The sequence below is a fragment of the Tiliqua scincoides genome, chromosome 6 (genome assembly GCF_035046505.1).
Source record: "Tiliqua scincoides isolate rTilSci1 chromosome 6, rTilSci1.hap2, whole genome shotgun sequence".
NCBI lineage: Eukaryota > Metazoa > Chordata > Lepidosauria > Squamata > Scincidae > Tiliqua > Tiliqua scincoides.
In genome coordinates, this window is record NC_089826.1 from 70,531,611 (window position 1) to 70,547,834 (window position 16,224).

Here is a 16,224-nt window from a genome sequence, read left to right on the forward strand (position 1 = left end):
TATGGAGCACAGACAGTTGTCAAATTTCCCCAGCCTGCATATAACTCGTTATACCTTCCAGTAAGATTTCTTTGCATTTTGCTGCCTCCCACACAGTAGACATGCAACAGACAGAGACAGCCCAACACATTTGGGTGTCAGAGGCAAAAAATTCTGATGGTACATACGTGGTGGTAAAAATATAATGCTAAATTCTATAATGTACAATTCAAAACTCCTTTAATGCAAACTTTAATGGAACCCCCAAAATGCCACTTAAATTGGGTTGCTTCACCCTGCTTAATTTTAGGGCTGGTCATCCAACTGTGATATATATGAATGTGATTTTAAACAGACCAGCACAAAATGTAATGCGCATTAAAGTTATTTTATATTCATATAATACAGTCAAGTACTGTATAAGTCTAAATATGTACACGCTAAGTAGCCGGAACAGAACCAAAACTTCAGGCCTAAGAGCCAAATCCATTACAACTGCTTTGCCTCCTGTATCTCTCTGCAACCAAACTGACATCTTTCCCCAGTTCTCTGAAGTTCCACATCTTGCATACCAATAGAATACATTTAATGCTTTGGCAGACTGCCAGTTTCAGGGAAGCAAGAAAAAAGTATGCTTGACTATCACGGAAAAATTCAACAGTAAAAAGAATGAAAATCAGATGATCTATTCAGTGACACAGACCATTTTTCATTCATAAAGTATTTCCAAAATCTGAAACAGGTTGCTTCTTTAAAAAACAAAACCAAAAAAAACCATGCCTAAGCATTTGAATGAATCAAAGAATGAGCTAACTGTAGGACAAAGCCTTGGTTCCAAAGCCTTCATTTTGTTAGCCTCTTGGGTTGAAAAGGAGTGTAGTTCAGCCTGGGTTTCTCTGTCATGCCAGATATTTAAAAGGGCATGAGAATGTGCCAGAGCATGCCAATTGAGAGCAGGTACAGAAAAACAGTGAAGGGTGAGAGCTGAAAACCAGGAAGAACTGTACCTGATTTGACTCACATTTCAGCCATAGGATTAGATAGTCTTTGGCAAGTCAATACAGTTTCAGGGCCCAAGCCTATCCAACTTTCCAGTGCCAATAAAGTCATGCCAATGGCATCTTGCAGTTGGGGGAGAATCATGGTGGCCAAAATTGTTCCCTTACCTTGGGACGGCATTGTGGCTGCATCAGCACTGGAAAGTAGGATAGAACCGGGCCCTCAATCTCCACCCTGTAATCTGGGTATAGGAATACTAGGCTTAGAAGGTTGTAAGGATTATTGAGATAATGGACATGAAGTTCACTGAATTTAAGCATTTGATAGGTTTATATCCTGCCTTCCAGGAAAGGCACTACTAGGTCCTAGAGGCAAACAGCACAGCTCATGAGTAGAGGCTATAAAGGTGAGAAGGCGCCATCCAGAAAACTGAGGTCTTGCCCAAATGAAGAAAACAGAACTCTGGCAACTCTGGAAAAAGAAGTGTACATCTAATGCATGCCCTCTGCCAACCCCGCACTATCGCATACAGCTCAGACGGTTTTAACGCAGCGGCAAGCTATGGCGAGGAAAAAGATGGGCTGTAAGGCTGCAATACCCAACCACACTTACTATTTGTGTAAGCTTCTCCATTGGACAAAAAGGGACTTACTTTTGAGTAAATATGTATAGGATTGTGTTGCAACTGAGTCAGACAGAAGAGGCAAGGTTCTAGTGCAGTGGTTCTCAAACTCTCAGGGAGAGTTTGAGCCACAGTAAGTTTGTGCAGGGATGGGGGGGGAAGGCAGTGACACGATGCGTTAGATCACGCTGCTTTGGACGGGAATAGGGGTTTGCTGTCACTTACCATAGCTTTCAGCAGCCTCCCCGGGGTGCAGGAAGCCCCTGCACCAGCCTCTGCAGGGCTCCCCACGCTGCGGAGACCCTCAACATTGTGATCATTCAAAATCAGGACTGCAAAGTCCTGAGTAGAGTTTCCAGTGAAAACACTGGTGATGAAAGATCAGATAACGAATTGCCTCAAGCCCTGAAGCTATTAAAAAATCAGATAGCTGCTAATTGCCCTACAAAGAGCTTCTGAGTATGAAAACATGTGTAAATATAGGGAAATTAAATGCCTGTACACCTTTTCCTAATTATTATTACTTGTAAATAAATAAAAAAATATTATTTCTCTCGAGATCTCTTTTAAACCTAGGCGGGTCCCGATAGTTTCGTTTTAAGTCCCAGTGCTAAAACATTTGGGAACCACTGTTTTAGAAGAATGAGCAGTATTGAAGGAGAATCAGCATGGCTTCCGCAAAGGTAATTCCTGCCTCAGTAATCTGGAGTTCTTTGAGGCTCTCAACAGGCACGTGGATAGAGGTGATCCTATTGACACTATATACTTGAATTTTCAAAAGCTTTTGCTAAAGTCCTTCACCAAAAGGCTTTTACAGAAAAGCAATCATGGAATGAGAAGACAAGTCCTTTTATGGATTGGTAACTGGTTAACGAACCAGATACAGTGAGTAGGATTGAATGGTAAATGTTCACAAAGGAGGAAAGTAAAAAGCGGTATCCCTAAAGGATCTGACTTGAGACCAGTACTTTTCAACTTGATCTGGAGTTAGGGGTAAATAGCAAGGTGGCCTAGTTTGCAGATGATACCAAACTATGCAAGGCAGCTAAAACCAAAGCAGTTTATGAAAAGCTATAAAAGGATCTGTCCAGTCTGAATGAATGAACAGCCTCCTACAAATTGGCAAGGGGTACAATCCACCACCACGTTTCTAGCAGATGCTGCATTGAAACAAATGGCTGTCTTGGAACTAACACTTGAGAATGGCTTCCTTATGGCACAATCCTATTCCCTGATAGTGCCAGTGGAGTATGTGCTCTGCCAGTGCAGACTGTCACAAGCGTACCATAAGGCACGTTGTAACAGCGCAGGTTCCAGGCCTACTGGCAGGAAGGCCTACACCATCCCACTAGTGCCAGCACAGGGAACAGTGTCTCAGAGCAAGCAGGCAGCACAGTTGTGAGAGAAGAATGGGGGGGGGAGGGTGGGAAGGGGGCAGAACAGGGCAGGGGAGTGCAGTGATAGGCCAGGGGATGGGCATACCAGGCCCAGGAGGGGGCGGGATCAGTGGCAGCAGCGCATACCATATCCTACCCTTCCTCCAGGGCCTGATCCGCCAACATGGGGCAACTTGAACGTGCACCAGCAAAATAACTGGCGTGGGTTCGAGTTGCCCATTGTGATTGCTGGGTCTTACCCCAAGGTAATGCAATGAATGTCCTCTTACCTTGAGAAGACCTCCAGCGGCCTAAATTCCCCCACAGGTTGCAGCAGAAGCCGCGCTGGTGCTGCTGCATCAATGCAGGGGAATTTACATAGATATCATCATCAACTATAGTCAGCTGCAACTGACCTTGGCTTGTTTCAGGGTGTTGGCCTGTATTTGCCAGAATGACATGGCACCCCAGAGGGAAAGATGACATAATCCACCTGACCTTTCCAAGCAGAGAAGCCCCAGCCCAGCTGGTCTATAATGTGTGTAATGCTGTTCTGTTTTTGATCACTCCGTTCTCAGGAAAAAAATTCTCTCTCTTAATATCTCTGGCACACACATGCACATCCCTACATTAGTTTGCAATCTGCACGGCATTTGAGAATCACATTTAAAATCACATGACTCTCCAAAGGAAGAGTCAATGGCAAGTTGCAAGATGAAATCTCACCTATTTAACCTCCTGTTTAAAGCTCCAGTCCACATTTTGACCTTTCCTCTGTGGACACTTCCCATTCTCCCCCACCCCCGACCAAAAGCTCACACATCTCACATGAGAACTTGCCATTAGGGTGAACTCACACCCTTCGTGCATGTTTCATTACCTGCTGATCACAACATTAAGCATGACTTGTATGTGTACTTTACTTATCAAACATTAGACAGAGCTTTCATGTGAACTCTTCAAACAGTGATTCAGATAATACATCTTGTTCACACATTTTGCTGGGATTCAGCACAAATGTAATACAAATGTAATAACCCAGTCAATCATAGTCTGCAAACTGGAGCTTTGGGAACACATGCTCCCTTTTCTTTCTTTCTTCCTGTAGAAAACGTTTCTTCCTCCCAGTAGTGCAGCTAGAAGGGGTGCAAAACACTAAGTTTCAAATGGTGCCTCACTCAGCATGGAAGCAGCCCCTTCCCCTCCCCTTCAGAGCCATTCCAGGCTGCTAGGGCATGTTCTAGAGCAGGGGTCTCTAAACTTTTTGGCCGAAGGGCCGCATCAAATATCTAGCACAGAGTCGAGGGCTGGGAAAAAAAAATTAAATATAAAATTTAAATAAATACATTAGAGATAGAACTTAGATGAATGAATAAATGAATGGGCTCGAATGTCCAGAACTTCTCCAAGCACCGACACAGCCCAATAAATAAAGCACACACTTAAATGGACCCCCATTCCCCCACCCTACAAGCACAATTCTGGTTTGTGTTTGGTCATCTGGGCCAGAGGCTCTCATGGGATCAGAGGCTGGCTGCGGGCCGGATAGAGGCTCGCCGCAGGCCGCATCTGACCCCCGGGCTGGGGTTTGGAGACCCCTGCTCTAGAGCAGAGGTTCCAAACTGTGGGTCTGGGACCCACCAGTGGGTTGTGACCCAATTTTTGGTGGTTCGCAAAACCAACAGGGCTGATTAGACTATGCACATCAAGGGTTAAACAGGTTGCTACCTGGGATGAGGGGGCACTGCTGCCCAATCACCATTACAACCACACCCCTTGGCATTTATAAATCAGGCAGCAGCCTCCAGGGCCTCTAAAAAGTTTGGGAACCACTGCTCCAGAGCATGCTCTAGTGGCAGGGAATGGCTCCGAAGGGGGGAAGGGCAATTTGCATGCTGTGGTGAGGTGCAATGCAAAACTTGGTGTTTTGCACCCCCTCTAGCTACACTACTGCTTCCTCCCTTGTCGTTCCACTGTTAACCATGTTTCACACTGCATATACAGCAGCACAGATCAAGAGTTTCTTTTTTATATAATGTATTTCATGTTAAAATATTATATAATCATAAAATTATATATTATAAGTATAATTATATAATCATGGTTATGAGGGAACCTTAATCATGCAGGTACTAAACACACAACAAGAGAGCCACATCTAAACTGGCCTTTAGAACTTTTACAGATGGAAAACCTCAGTCAACCAGCCCAAAACTACAATTAAAAAAAAAAATCATACAACCATTAAAGTTAGCAAAATAATATGACAGAAGCCACAGTAGGTATATTCAAGGAATAGTTCCAACATCATTTGAAGCAGGAGACAGGTCTGCATCCAATATCTATAAGAGCAACTAGAAAATACTGCCTTAATCCTTAATTAATCTATAGTCCATTCCACAACTATGCGCTTCTCAAACAGGATAAAAATGCACCAAAACAAGTTGGATGCAAGCCACAATATTTGGGAGACATTCAAGACCTCAGGACTACAGTTCACTCTTATCCCCAAAGCAATAAAAATACCTTTCTCATCTGTGTCAGCAATCCTTCAAACTCCTTCAGGTTCAGCGTAGTTCCACTGTGGTAGGTACTGCTGTTTGCTGTTTTCCCCAGCCAATAAATGGTGATTAAAACCTGAAGAATTCAATGCATATTAATTGGAAAAATAAAAACCACTTTTTCGGTTTAGTGCTGTTAGTTTGCCTGCCTCCTTAGTCCTTGTAAATAGGACCTGCCCAAGATCTCCTGAAACCTGATGTGGCAGGCCAAGTGCTGCTCCCTCCTTCCTGATGAAACACCAGCATCTCTTCCGCCCACTTCCTGGACTGCAAAATGGATAGAGTGGAAGAGGAAGCGTGGAGGAATAAGAGTGGTGGTCTCTTTGTCTCTGTTCCCCTCTTTGTCTCTTCAATCTGACAGCAACTGTTACCTTGCACATGCTTGATCTTGTCTGATCTCAGAAGCTAAGTAGAGTCAAGCCTGGTTAGTACTTGGATGGGAGACCGCCTCGGAATACTGGGTGCTGTTGGCTTATACCATAGTCTTTCGAGACTGAAGGTTGCCAACCAAGTCTTTTCAATCCAGGGAAGAGGAGAAGCAGTAGCAGAGATGAACTGGCAGATAAAGCTGGATACTCCCCCCACCCAACTCTGCTGCCTGAAGCAATCGCCTCAGTTGGCCTCGTGAATGACCTGGCCCAGTTTGTAAATCACATTAAATAATTTGTCAGACTTTTTTTTACAAAGGTTTCTACTTCACTGGCTTTCATGTTATTTAAAAAAAAACCTTTTTAAAAAAAAAAATTAAATGCATTAAATGTTGGCAACCTTCAGTCTTGAAAGACTATGGTATCGTGCTCTGAATGGTGGTTCTGGAACAGTGTCTAGTGTGGCTGAAAAGGTCGATTCGGGAGTGAGGGAGCATTAAATGTAATGTAATCATAAAGACTTTGTAGTATATGAGTCCACAGTCTGTGCATACAAAACAGCAACAACAGATCTCATTGTCAAACCTTATCCAACATGGTCTGAGAATCCAAATAAAGAAAACCCAAATATCCCATCCCCTCAATAGTCAAAGCTTCAAAATTTAATTTAAAAAATTGCCCAAGCTTTTAGTAGCTTATGATACAATTGTGTATTAAGAAACCAATGCATGAAGATACAGGTTGAACCTACAGGTTGAACCCATGCTCTGGTAGCCTCCAGAGGCTCTTCTGAGGTCTGCAGAGGTTGCACACAGCCTCGACAGACCTCAGAAAGACCCCACACACACACACACACACACACACAAGTATCAGAAGACCACTTCAGGTTTCGATGAAAAGCAGAAGAGGTCATCCAATGCTTTTGGGGGCCTTTCTGAGGTCGTAAAAGGGTACTTCTGGTTTTCGTTCAAAAACTTTACTGCCTGCTGGAGAGACTCCATGTTAGAAAGCATCTGAAAAGGGTTTAAACTTTAAATCATAATTCTATTTAGTACTTACAGAGAATTTTTCCAGAGTGCTCAAAGTACCACACATACATTTTCTCAGTAATCCATATAATGGCCCCATTACAATAACAATAACAAAGCAGCACTATAAAGGCAGGCCAGGATAATTACAGGTAGAGGATTGACACTGAAAGAGTGTGGCTTACCTAAGGCTTTCTGGTGAGGTTGAGATGAAATTCTAATCAGGGACTTCTTCACTCACAGATCATTTTTTCTTAGTCACTATGAGAACTCTGTTTGATTGCAAATCTCCCAGTAATTTATCCGCCAGCCTTAACCGTCATTAGTGCTAACCAGAGTTCCTTTTAACCAGTGTTTGATAACCAGCTACAAATCCTGGTTAAAATGTTAACTGTATTTAATGCTAGGACTAGCTGAGGTCACAGCTGATATAAATGTCCTTCAGGTTGGCAGGGAAGGTTGGAAAAATTCGTGCTCAAACAGAAAGTACGTAGGGAAGGAAAGTGTTATCTTGTACATCTCTTTTAATTAGGGTTAGGAAATCAGAGCATCTGCACTGAGTGTGTATTGAGAATGCTATGTCTGCACCAGTCCCCAGATTTTTACAATCTGTTTCAAGGTTCTTCCCCCATCCCCACCCCACCGCACTTCAGCTTTTTAAGGAACACACTGCACTTGCTATATTTGAGGGGTTGGGAGTGTATTGAGCATATTCAGCATTATTTTAATGAAAAATTATTACATAAGCACAAACACTCCCTTCCATAAGGACACACCAGACAGAGGCTTGGTATTAAGACAAAACTTTATTAACAATAAAGTGCCTGCAGCAGGAAAGGAAAAAAAACCTAACTCAACCCATTAGTGCAGGTCACTAATTTGGGGAAAATGAAAGTAACCATCTACCTAACCCACGGCATTCTGGGCATCACACCCTGACACCAAGCTGCTGTCATTCGTAGACCAAGTGAGCTTATTTTTGTCAGCCCTGAAGGGTCGAGGAAACTGGACAGTGCAGAACCCCACAGGCCAAACCTTTTGTGTCATCACTTGTTCCAGCTAGGTGGTTTGCCATCCAGCCTCACTGACCCAGACAAGCACTGTCTGACCAGTCCTAGCTCACCCCCTGACCTTGCTTACCTCCGGATGTATGCCAAATCATTCAACCCTGTCTACCCAGCCTGCACATTACCTGCCTAAACCAGGTGAGAGCATACCCGCAAAAGGAGGGCAACTTTAATGCCTGCACAAATGCCAGTCTGGGGCAGGCAAAAAAACCCTGCCAACCAAGGGCCAATCAGGTTAGCAGCAAAAAATCCTACCCAGATCCCAACAATGGACAACCAGCTATTCTCAGACTGCACAAAGGGCAGGTAGGTGGGGCTCAAAGAAGACTTGTGACTGGAGCCGGGAGGTGAGGTTCGCCTCAATCACTTGCACCACCACCAACCTCTGGCCTGGCATGCCATGGGGAGGAGGCATGCAAATGGTGCCAGAGCTTTGTCACAACGCAATATCACAAGCCTGCAAAGCAGAGAAGGAAATGTATATGGAAAAAGGACACACAATTTGTCCCAGGAAACAAAGAGCTAAGAGTTAAATGTAACACAACAAAAATGATGAAGTTGGGTAGTTGGGAAGGATGAACCCGAATTGTGTAGCAATATTAATTCAGTTTTTTTTAATTAGCACCCATTCTTTTTCTAAAAGGCATTTAGAATTTCATTGCCTGTTAATGTCTAAATATTTATTAATGGAAGTAGTTTTCCTGTTTATTTAGTAACCCCAGGTGCTGTTCTTGGGATCAGCCTAGATAACAATCAGCCAAATGACAGGAAACTTCCACACACAGCAGCAAATTAATTTAGGGGGGAAAGCATAACCATAAATAACCGTGTGAAAGGAAAATTTTTTCCACTATTCTACTATTCAGGAAGCCAAAATAATCATAATATATCTGCTAGTTCTTGTTTTCCACTGGTATCCAGGCATCAATTGAATCAACTTTTTTAAAAAAATTATTTTACTACCATCAGAATAAATGCTCAACTTTGTGACACTAACCGCTTTCAAATATGCATTGAAATTAATATATAGGATTTCTCCCCCGATATCTCTAAATGGTATTTTAAAAAAAAAAGACAACATAGCTTGTCTTTTGGCAGAATACCTCACATTTTACATAATATCTCAGTGGCTTGCAGCTGGGTAGCAGTTTGATTCTGGCGCTAGGAATAAGCTATATCTCCCCAACATAGTCAGGGTGGAGAATGCCCATTAGATTTTTTGTTTGCTTTAAATTAACTTCACAACCACTTCCTCCCTCCTTGAAAAATAATACATTTGCAGACAAATAAGTTTTACAGCTGCCTGTCTCCATATTTACTCAATTGCAACTATTCCAAAAGGTTTCCTTGTGTATTCATGCACTGTTGTAAGAAAAACAATTACAATACTGATGATAGAGAAGGCAGGATAAAGTAACGGATGCCCTTTTTACCTTTAGTTACGATTATGGGTTTGAAAAGTTATTGCAGAAAGGTCTTGGCATTTCCCTGGAGTGTTCAAGGATGTCAGCTACATACAACTTGAATGTGTGGTAGTTTACAGTTGACAGTAAACCAGAAGTTTTGTCTGGCTCTAGGTAGTTTAACACTGTGACCAACCAAATTTAGATTTCCTTCCTTGCCGTACAGTTCCAAGCTGTTACTGCTGTCACTGCTTTCAATCAACAAGATGACTGAATCAAAAAGGGCAAGCCTGCTTTGAAACTCCAGCCCCACACAGAAATACACAGAAACAAAGGAAAATATGCAGCTATAGCGAAAAATGACAGTTCTGAAAGGTTTATGACGCATAATTTAGATTATTGTACATCAGTGCTATTTCTTGCAGTGTCAGCCACACAAGTCTAGCAACCTAGCAAGTCCACAGTACTTTTTGCATCAAAACCAGGAAAAGACACCAATAACAATGTTAATGATTCTCCTAGTTCCTTCCAAACATTAAAATCTTGCTGGTGCCTAAGGGGGTCATGTTATTTCCTAACTGATGCTGGAGCAAAGATAATTTTCCATGGCAGCACTACAATTGCAGAGTCAAACTGCAATTTTGAAACTGCAAGTGAATTGCAGTCAAACTGCATGCCAACATACAAAAGCTCCCTTCAGACACACAACTACATTTGACTGTAAGAATTTTAAGCTTAGCCTGTCTGTTATAATAAAGCTATGGGGCGGGGGGGGGGGCACAAATCTGAATACTTACATTTTTCAGCTTTCTGCTCCCGTCCAGATTCCTAGATGAGTGCACACCAAAAGAAAGGAGAGAGAAATATCAGAAAGCAGAACTCTTTCCAAGAGCTTGTATTATGCAGGAGGTCACATGTTTCCTCTAACAAAAGCCTGCAGGATGTGTCTGCTGGTTAGAAGCATATGAAGGCAACTGGGAAGATGGGAAAGCAATCACATTCATTTGTTTTGTAGCACGGAGGCATATTCCCAACACAACCACAATCAATAAAAGTATTATGTTTTGCTGCAAAATAATTGAAATAGATGAGTAGCTATTCCACAAAGGAACCCATACAAAATACATATACAGGTATACATATCTTAATGGTCTGTGGACGGACTGGTCTGTATACTGTTAAGCAATCCATGATTACTTTTATATGAAAGACAAAACCACATCACTAGGTAAGATGACTGAATGGGAGGCAGCTGAACTAGAGCTTGTTGGCAGCGTCTGACACAATTTTATCAGTCCTCAGTTATGGCCAAGACTGTAGATGGAGCCTCAGTCCACATGAATGAGAATGCCTGAACCCCTTCATGCTCTGGGCATCTCTGGGCATCTGTGTGCATGCATCCATGCAATATCTCGGTTGCCCTCTAAAAAGACCCATGCTCAGGAAAGGACATACAGGAAATACAACCCTGCTAATTCTCTGGTCTCTCAGAGGCTTTTGATTCCATCACTTCTGTTCTCCTTCTGGCTGGGGTATCGAAGTTTGGCGAATGGGCTCATGATGTTTCATTGCTTCCTAGCTGGGGCTGATTATGGAGGGTGGAACTGCAACATTATTGCTCAGCACCACCATCATCATATTGATACTTTGGAGTCCCCACCGGGCTTTATCTCAGTGCTTTTAACATTTAATGAAACTGCTGAGTGAGGTCATCCAGGAATGCGGAATAAGATGTCATCAAATTAGCCAATGATCACTCTTCCCCATAAGCTGTGCAGCCATGCAGCTATTAGGCTCAAAGCTGTGGGACGCTCTGTGCAGCTTGGAGCTAGACATTCCTGGAAGTCCAGTGATGAAGTACGTCATCACTGCTGTACATCCAGAAACTCTGAAGGCCTCGTGCACAGCAGCCAAAATCATCGGGAATACTGTAAGTTATGTCCATCTCTGTTTCTCCTTGAACTCCAAATTCAGGTGACGTAGTCGAAATGTCTGGTAGTGAACTGCATGAAGGGCAGTAAACTGAAGATCAGTCCAGACAAGCAGAGATGCTTTACACAGTGGTCCTTCTGTACAGGAAGGTGGTGGTCATCCTGTTCTGGATGGAATTGAATTCCACCCTAAAGGATCAGATCCACAGTTGGGGGGGGGGGTAGGATCCACCTGGGTCACTGGAGACCCAATTAGCCTTCATGGCATAGGGCCAGCTTAAGGCTTGTGCATCAGCTATAACCCCTCCTAGATAGAGAAACTCTGGTCACAGTTATTATCCTGCAGAGCTGCAGGTTATGCCAGTGATCTACCTGGGGCAGAGATTAAACAGGGGTGAGAGCGCTATAACAACACCTTAGACCAGGGGTGCCCAAAGTTTTTGGCAGGAGGGCCACATCAGCTCTCTGACACTGTGTCGGGGGCCAGGGAAAAAAAGAATTAATTTACATTTAAAATTTGAATAAATTTACATAAGTTTACATAAATGAATATATTAAAGATGAACTTCTATGAATGAATGAAGGTCTTGCAATAGCTCAAGGCTTATAAAAGGCCTTCCACAAAGCAAGACTGGCCTTTCCTTTGCTGCTGCTACTGCATCACAGACATGAGCAAGCAGTGGAGGGAGCCCTCATCCCACAGCTTACGTGAGAGGTTAAACAGTTGGCCTCATGCTGAGAGCAGTTGCGTCAAGCCAGTGTGGGCTCCAACAAAGCTCTGGAGGGCCAGAGGCTCATTGGAGACTGGGGGCTCCCTGAGGGCCGCATTGAGATACCTCAAGGGCCGCATGTGGCCGCAGGGCCGGGGTTTGGGCACCCCTGCCTTAGACAGTTCCTAACAGGAACCAGTAGGGTGGAAATGGATATTGTTAATGGCTTCATCAAGGATCTGGAGCTCATTAAGGAAATATATACACATGATGGGGGAAGGGGAGAAAGAGCTGGTAGCTCTGTTCCTTCTCTCGAGAAATCTTTTGAATTAGTGGCCCCTGCCTGATTTTGTAGGCATCAGCTCTGATAACACTGCTGTTGCCTCCCTGTAGGATCCAAGAACATGATAAGAGGGGCATAGCAAAGTACTCTAGCAGGTGTACTAGATGGGGTTCCTTTTGTTCAAGTGGGTTGGGGGAGACTGGGGCCTGCTTCAAGGGAATTTTCCTTTCTCAAACTGACCCTTTCCTCAGGTTGTTCACTTCATCCCCAGACTGAGTGAGTTTTATTCTTGGGGGTCATGACAGTTACTGCTAGACTAGACTTCTGAAGTGTGTCGTACATAGGGTTGCCTTAGAATCTTGTTCAGTAACAGCAGCTGTGTACTGAACCAACTACAAGGCTGCTAACTGGAACCAGGCTGGCTGAGGGAATGCGTTTCGCTGGTGCTTAAACAGCTGTGAGGGCTCCAAGGCAGTTTCCAGGCACACTTCACAAAATCTGGTGCTTACATTTAAAAGCCATACACTGGTCGGGACCCAGAAACCTGAAGGTCACTTTCACTTTCCTTCACATGATCTTGGAGGTTCTCCTAAAGTCCCCGGTGCCGTGGAAAGTGAGGTGAGCAGCAACTGTGGTGATGGCCTTCTCATTTGGGCTGCCCCGGTCACACAACTTCCCTCTCCAGGGAAGTCCATTTGATGTCTTTGCTGATGACCTTTCAGTGCCAAGCAAAGATATATTTTTTTAAATATTTTCCCAGGTCTTTTCATGTTGTAATCTCTGATATTATTTTTCTATTGGTACTTATCTAGCATTTCTGTTCTGCTGTTATTATTTCTGTTTTTATTTTAATTTGTTCTATTTGTGAGCCACTCTGGTAATATTTAGTTGAAGGGCAGGATATCAATAAAATGAAATAAAATAAAATAAAAAACCAACACATCTCTGTCTGCTTCATGTATCTGATGGAAAAGGCTCCTACCAAAAAAACTCAAGTCATAATCAATGTGTTCGGGCGCAATCCTACCCTGCACTGGAACAGTCAAGCCAAGAGACTTGTGCTATATTCAGTGCGGGATAGGGGCCCAAGGCAGCTCAGCTAGAGGGAACTTTTCTCCTTACCTCCGAGTAAGGCACCTTTGCCCCTACAGGTCTCCTTGGACTTGCGCCACCTCCTGAGGTGGAAAAAGTCCGAGGAGAGCGGAGCAGCTTCACGCCGCGCCAAACTCTCCAGAAACAAGGGTTTGGATCCAGCACTGAAGCTGCTGCTGGAGTGAAGCTGCTCCGCTCTCCTCGGACTTATGCTGGATCCCAGCCCCACCGCCCTTCCTCAGGGCCACCCACCGCCTGCCCCCCCTCCCAGGAATACCTCCCTCCCACCTGCTCCCCACCTCCTCCCTGTCCACCCCAGAGCCTTGCATAGGCCAGCAGGACCAACACAAGGCTCACTGAGGAAGCCAGCACAGAGCCTTGTGTCAGCCTCCACAGGCCGGAGCACCTCTGAGTGAGACCCAGCTCCTAAGATCCCTAGTCTCCTGCTTGATTGATTTCATAGCACAAAAAAGGTTTGAGATAACTGCACTAGGTTGATGATAAATGTATTGTCCAAATTAGTCTTATGGTGTTCTTCATTGTTTGTGAGGTTGAGTTAAGAAAGTGAGCAAGAAAGTCCCTGGTGCAAATCTCACTTCCAGCAGGAACTCAGTCAAGCGATATACTACAGTTCCCATTTGTAATACTGGGATAAAAATGCTGACTATACTGAATACACATTCTTAACACCTCATAAACAATGAAGAACACCTTAGGACCAGTTTGGACAATACTTTTATTATCCACCTAGTGCAGTGTTTGCCAAAGTGTGGGTTAGGACCCACTACTGGGTTGCAACCTAATTGTTGGCAGGTCATGGAACTGTAACTGACAAGCTGATAGCCAACAAGAAAAATGTATTGAGCCCCATGGAAAGTGAAACTGAGCTGCTCACGTGGATTTATTCATGAGTAGGCAAACATGTCAATAGGAAAAGTAGCCAATCCTATCCAACTTTCCAATGCTGATGCACCACATTTCAGCCCTGAGATAAGAGAACATACAGTCCCTTATCTTGAGGAGGCCTCCGTGACTGCTGCACCACCACAGGATGCAGCTCGTGCACCACTGGCACGGCTGTATCAGCACTGGAAAGTTGAACAGAATTGTGCCCTTAGTCCACTTCAGGCTGAGAGTAACACAGCATCACTGGAATGGTCCAGATTCGATGAATGTAGGCCCCATAAAACACTCAAGAAGGATGTCACGCCCTCCAAGCTGACATTATTTATTATTATTATTATTACTGTATTTATATACCGCCTTTCTGGTCATCAGATTACTCCTCTGACTTTATTCAAGGCGGTTTACATAGGCAGGCTGTCTCTAAACCCCCGAGGGGATTTTTACAATAACAGAAAGGTTCTGTCTTTCAAGAACCGCGCAACATTTCAGATGGATCTGTTCTGGTCTGGTATAACTTCTGGCCCCCAGTTGCCTCCCTCGCTGGCTGACAAGCAGCTCCTTCATCTCTCACTTGAAGGGCAACCAAGACGCTTCTTCGCTCACACCAAAGAGCAGGTGGAATAACTCAGCTCAGCTTGTCAGCTGCTTCAAGGTCTCACCATTCACAGAGCTGCCAGTGGTCTCAAACTGGCAACCTTCAGATGTTATCTTTGGGCTAACAGAGGCTCCACCCTCTAGACCAGACCTCCTGCTATGGAGAATACATTTTCCTGACAAGGAAAATACATTGAGTCCTATGGAAACTGAAATGAAGTGGTAGTGTTGAGCTGGTGCAACTCCATCTGCTGTCCAGAGGGGGCAGGATGCTGTCCAGAAGGGGTCAAGCTATGGGCCAGTGACCCTGACCTTTCTACCTGTTCTATCTGTGATTCTTGTGGGGGTGTGGCCCTAACCCTTTATCCTTCCCTTCTCCTCTGAGCACTTCTTCCTGGCCTCTGACCACCGACCTGATGCGCACACCGGAGCTCTGATGCCCGGGCCATCCTGGGCACAAGGCATGCAGGGCGAGGCAGCTCCAGGGACTTGCTATCTCTAAGTGTTAGCTGTAATCAGATGCTGTAAATATACATTCTATGGAACTGTAAGTAAACATCTTTTTGCAACTTTAAGAAGCCATCGCCTCTTTTGTCTTTTTATTGATTAGCAGCCAGGTGAGGGAGGGGGGTCTGCTGCTTAAACTACTCTGCTTCCCCCCCATCTCCAAAGAGGAAACCTGTTTTAATTTCCCCCTACAATACTCACAAGTATTTATTTATTTTATTGCATTTTTATACCACCCTTCCTCCAAAGAGCTCGGGATGGTGTACACAGCTGCTCCCCTCCTCCTTTTATCCTCGCAACAACCCTGTGAGGTAGGTGAGGCTGAGAGAAAGTGACTGGCCCAAGGTCACCCAGGAAGCTTTGTGGCTGAGGGGGGATGCAAACCTGGATCTTCCAGGTCTAAGTCCACCTCCCAAACCACTACACCACCCTGGTTCTCAGGCAAGCATGCCCCAGCTGTTACTGAAGGTCAGGCAAAGGGGAATGAATGCAAGACCATCAGAATGGTCCCAATCTAATGAACGTGGAGCTCAACAAATGTTCCAGAAAGCAGTCCCCTCCTAACGAAGAATAAAAATAGCGTCTTGAACAGCAGATAAAGTGAAATCTTTTCTGTTTACTCTCCTAAAGCTTGGCTGGTCCTGATAAGAGTGTTGTTTTTAAAAAGTGGGTCCCAGTGCTGAAATGTTTGAGAACCACGGAGCTACTGCCTTAAAAGATGTTTGCTCAGACCACATGTGGGTCCTGGGCCCTCCTATCACTTTCCCTGCAAGTCATCCTAACTTTGGGGGATGGTTT

At 44.3% G+C, this 16,224-nt stretch overlaps 1 protein-coding gene across 1 annotated transcript in view; it reads right to left on the minus strand.

The window, feature by feature from the left end:
- The window catches only part of LIMCH1 (LIM and calponin homology domains 1), a 204,773-nt gene that overhangs the window by 63,855 nt on the left and 124,694 nt on the right, over positions 1-16,224 (minus strand). Inside the window, exons 5-6 of the mRNA XM_066632917.1 lie at positions 10,201-10,231; positions 5,503-5,613 (exon numbers count right to left, since the gene is read on the minus strand). Of these exons, the coding sequence (XP_066489014.1) occupies positions 5,503-5,613; positions 10,201-10,231 (142 nt within the window). The remainder of the gene's footprint in view (positions 1-5,502; positions 5,614-10,200; positions 10,232-16,224) is intronic.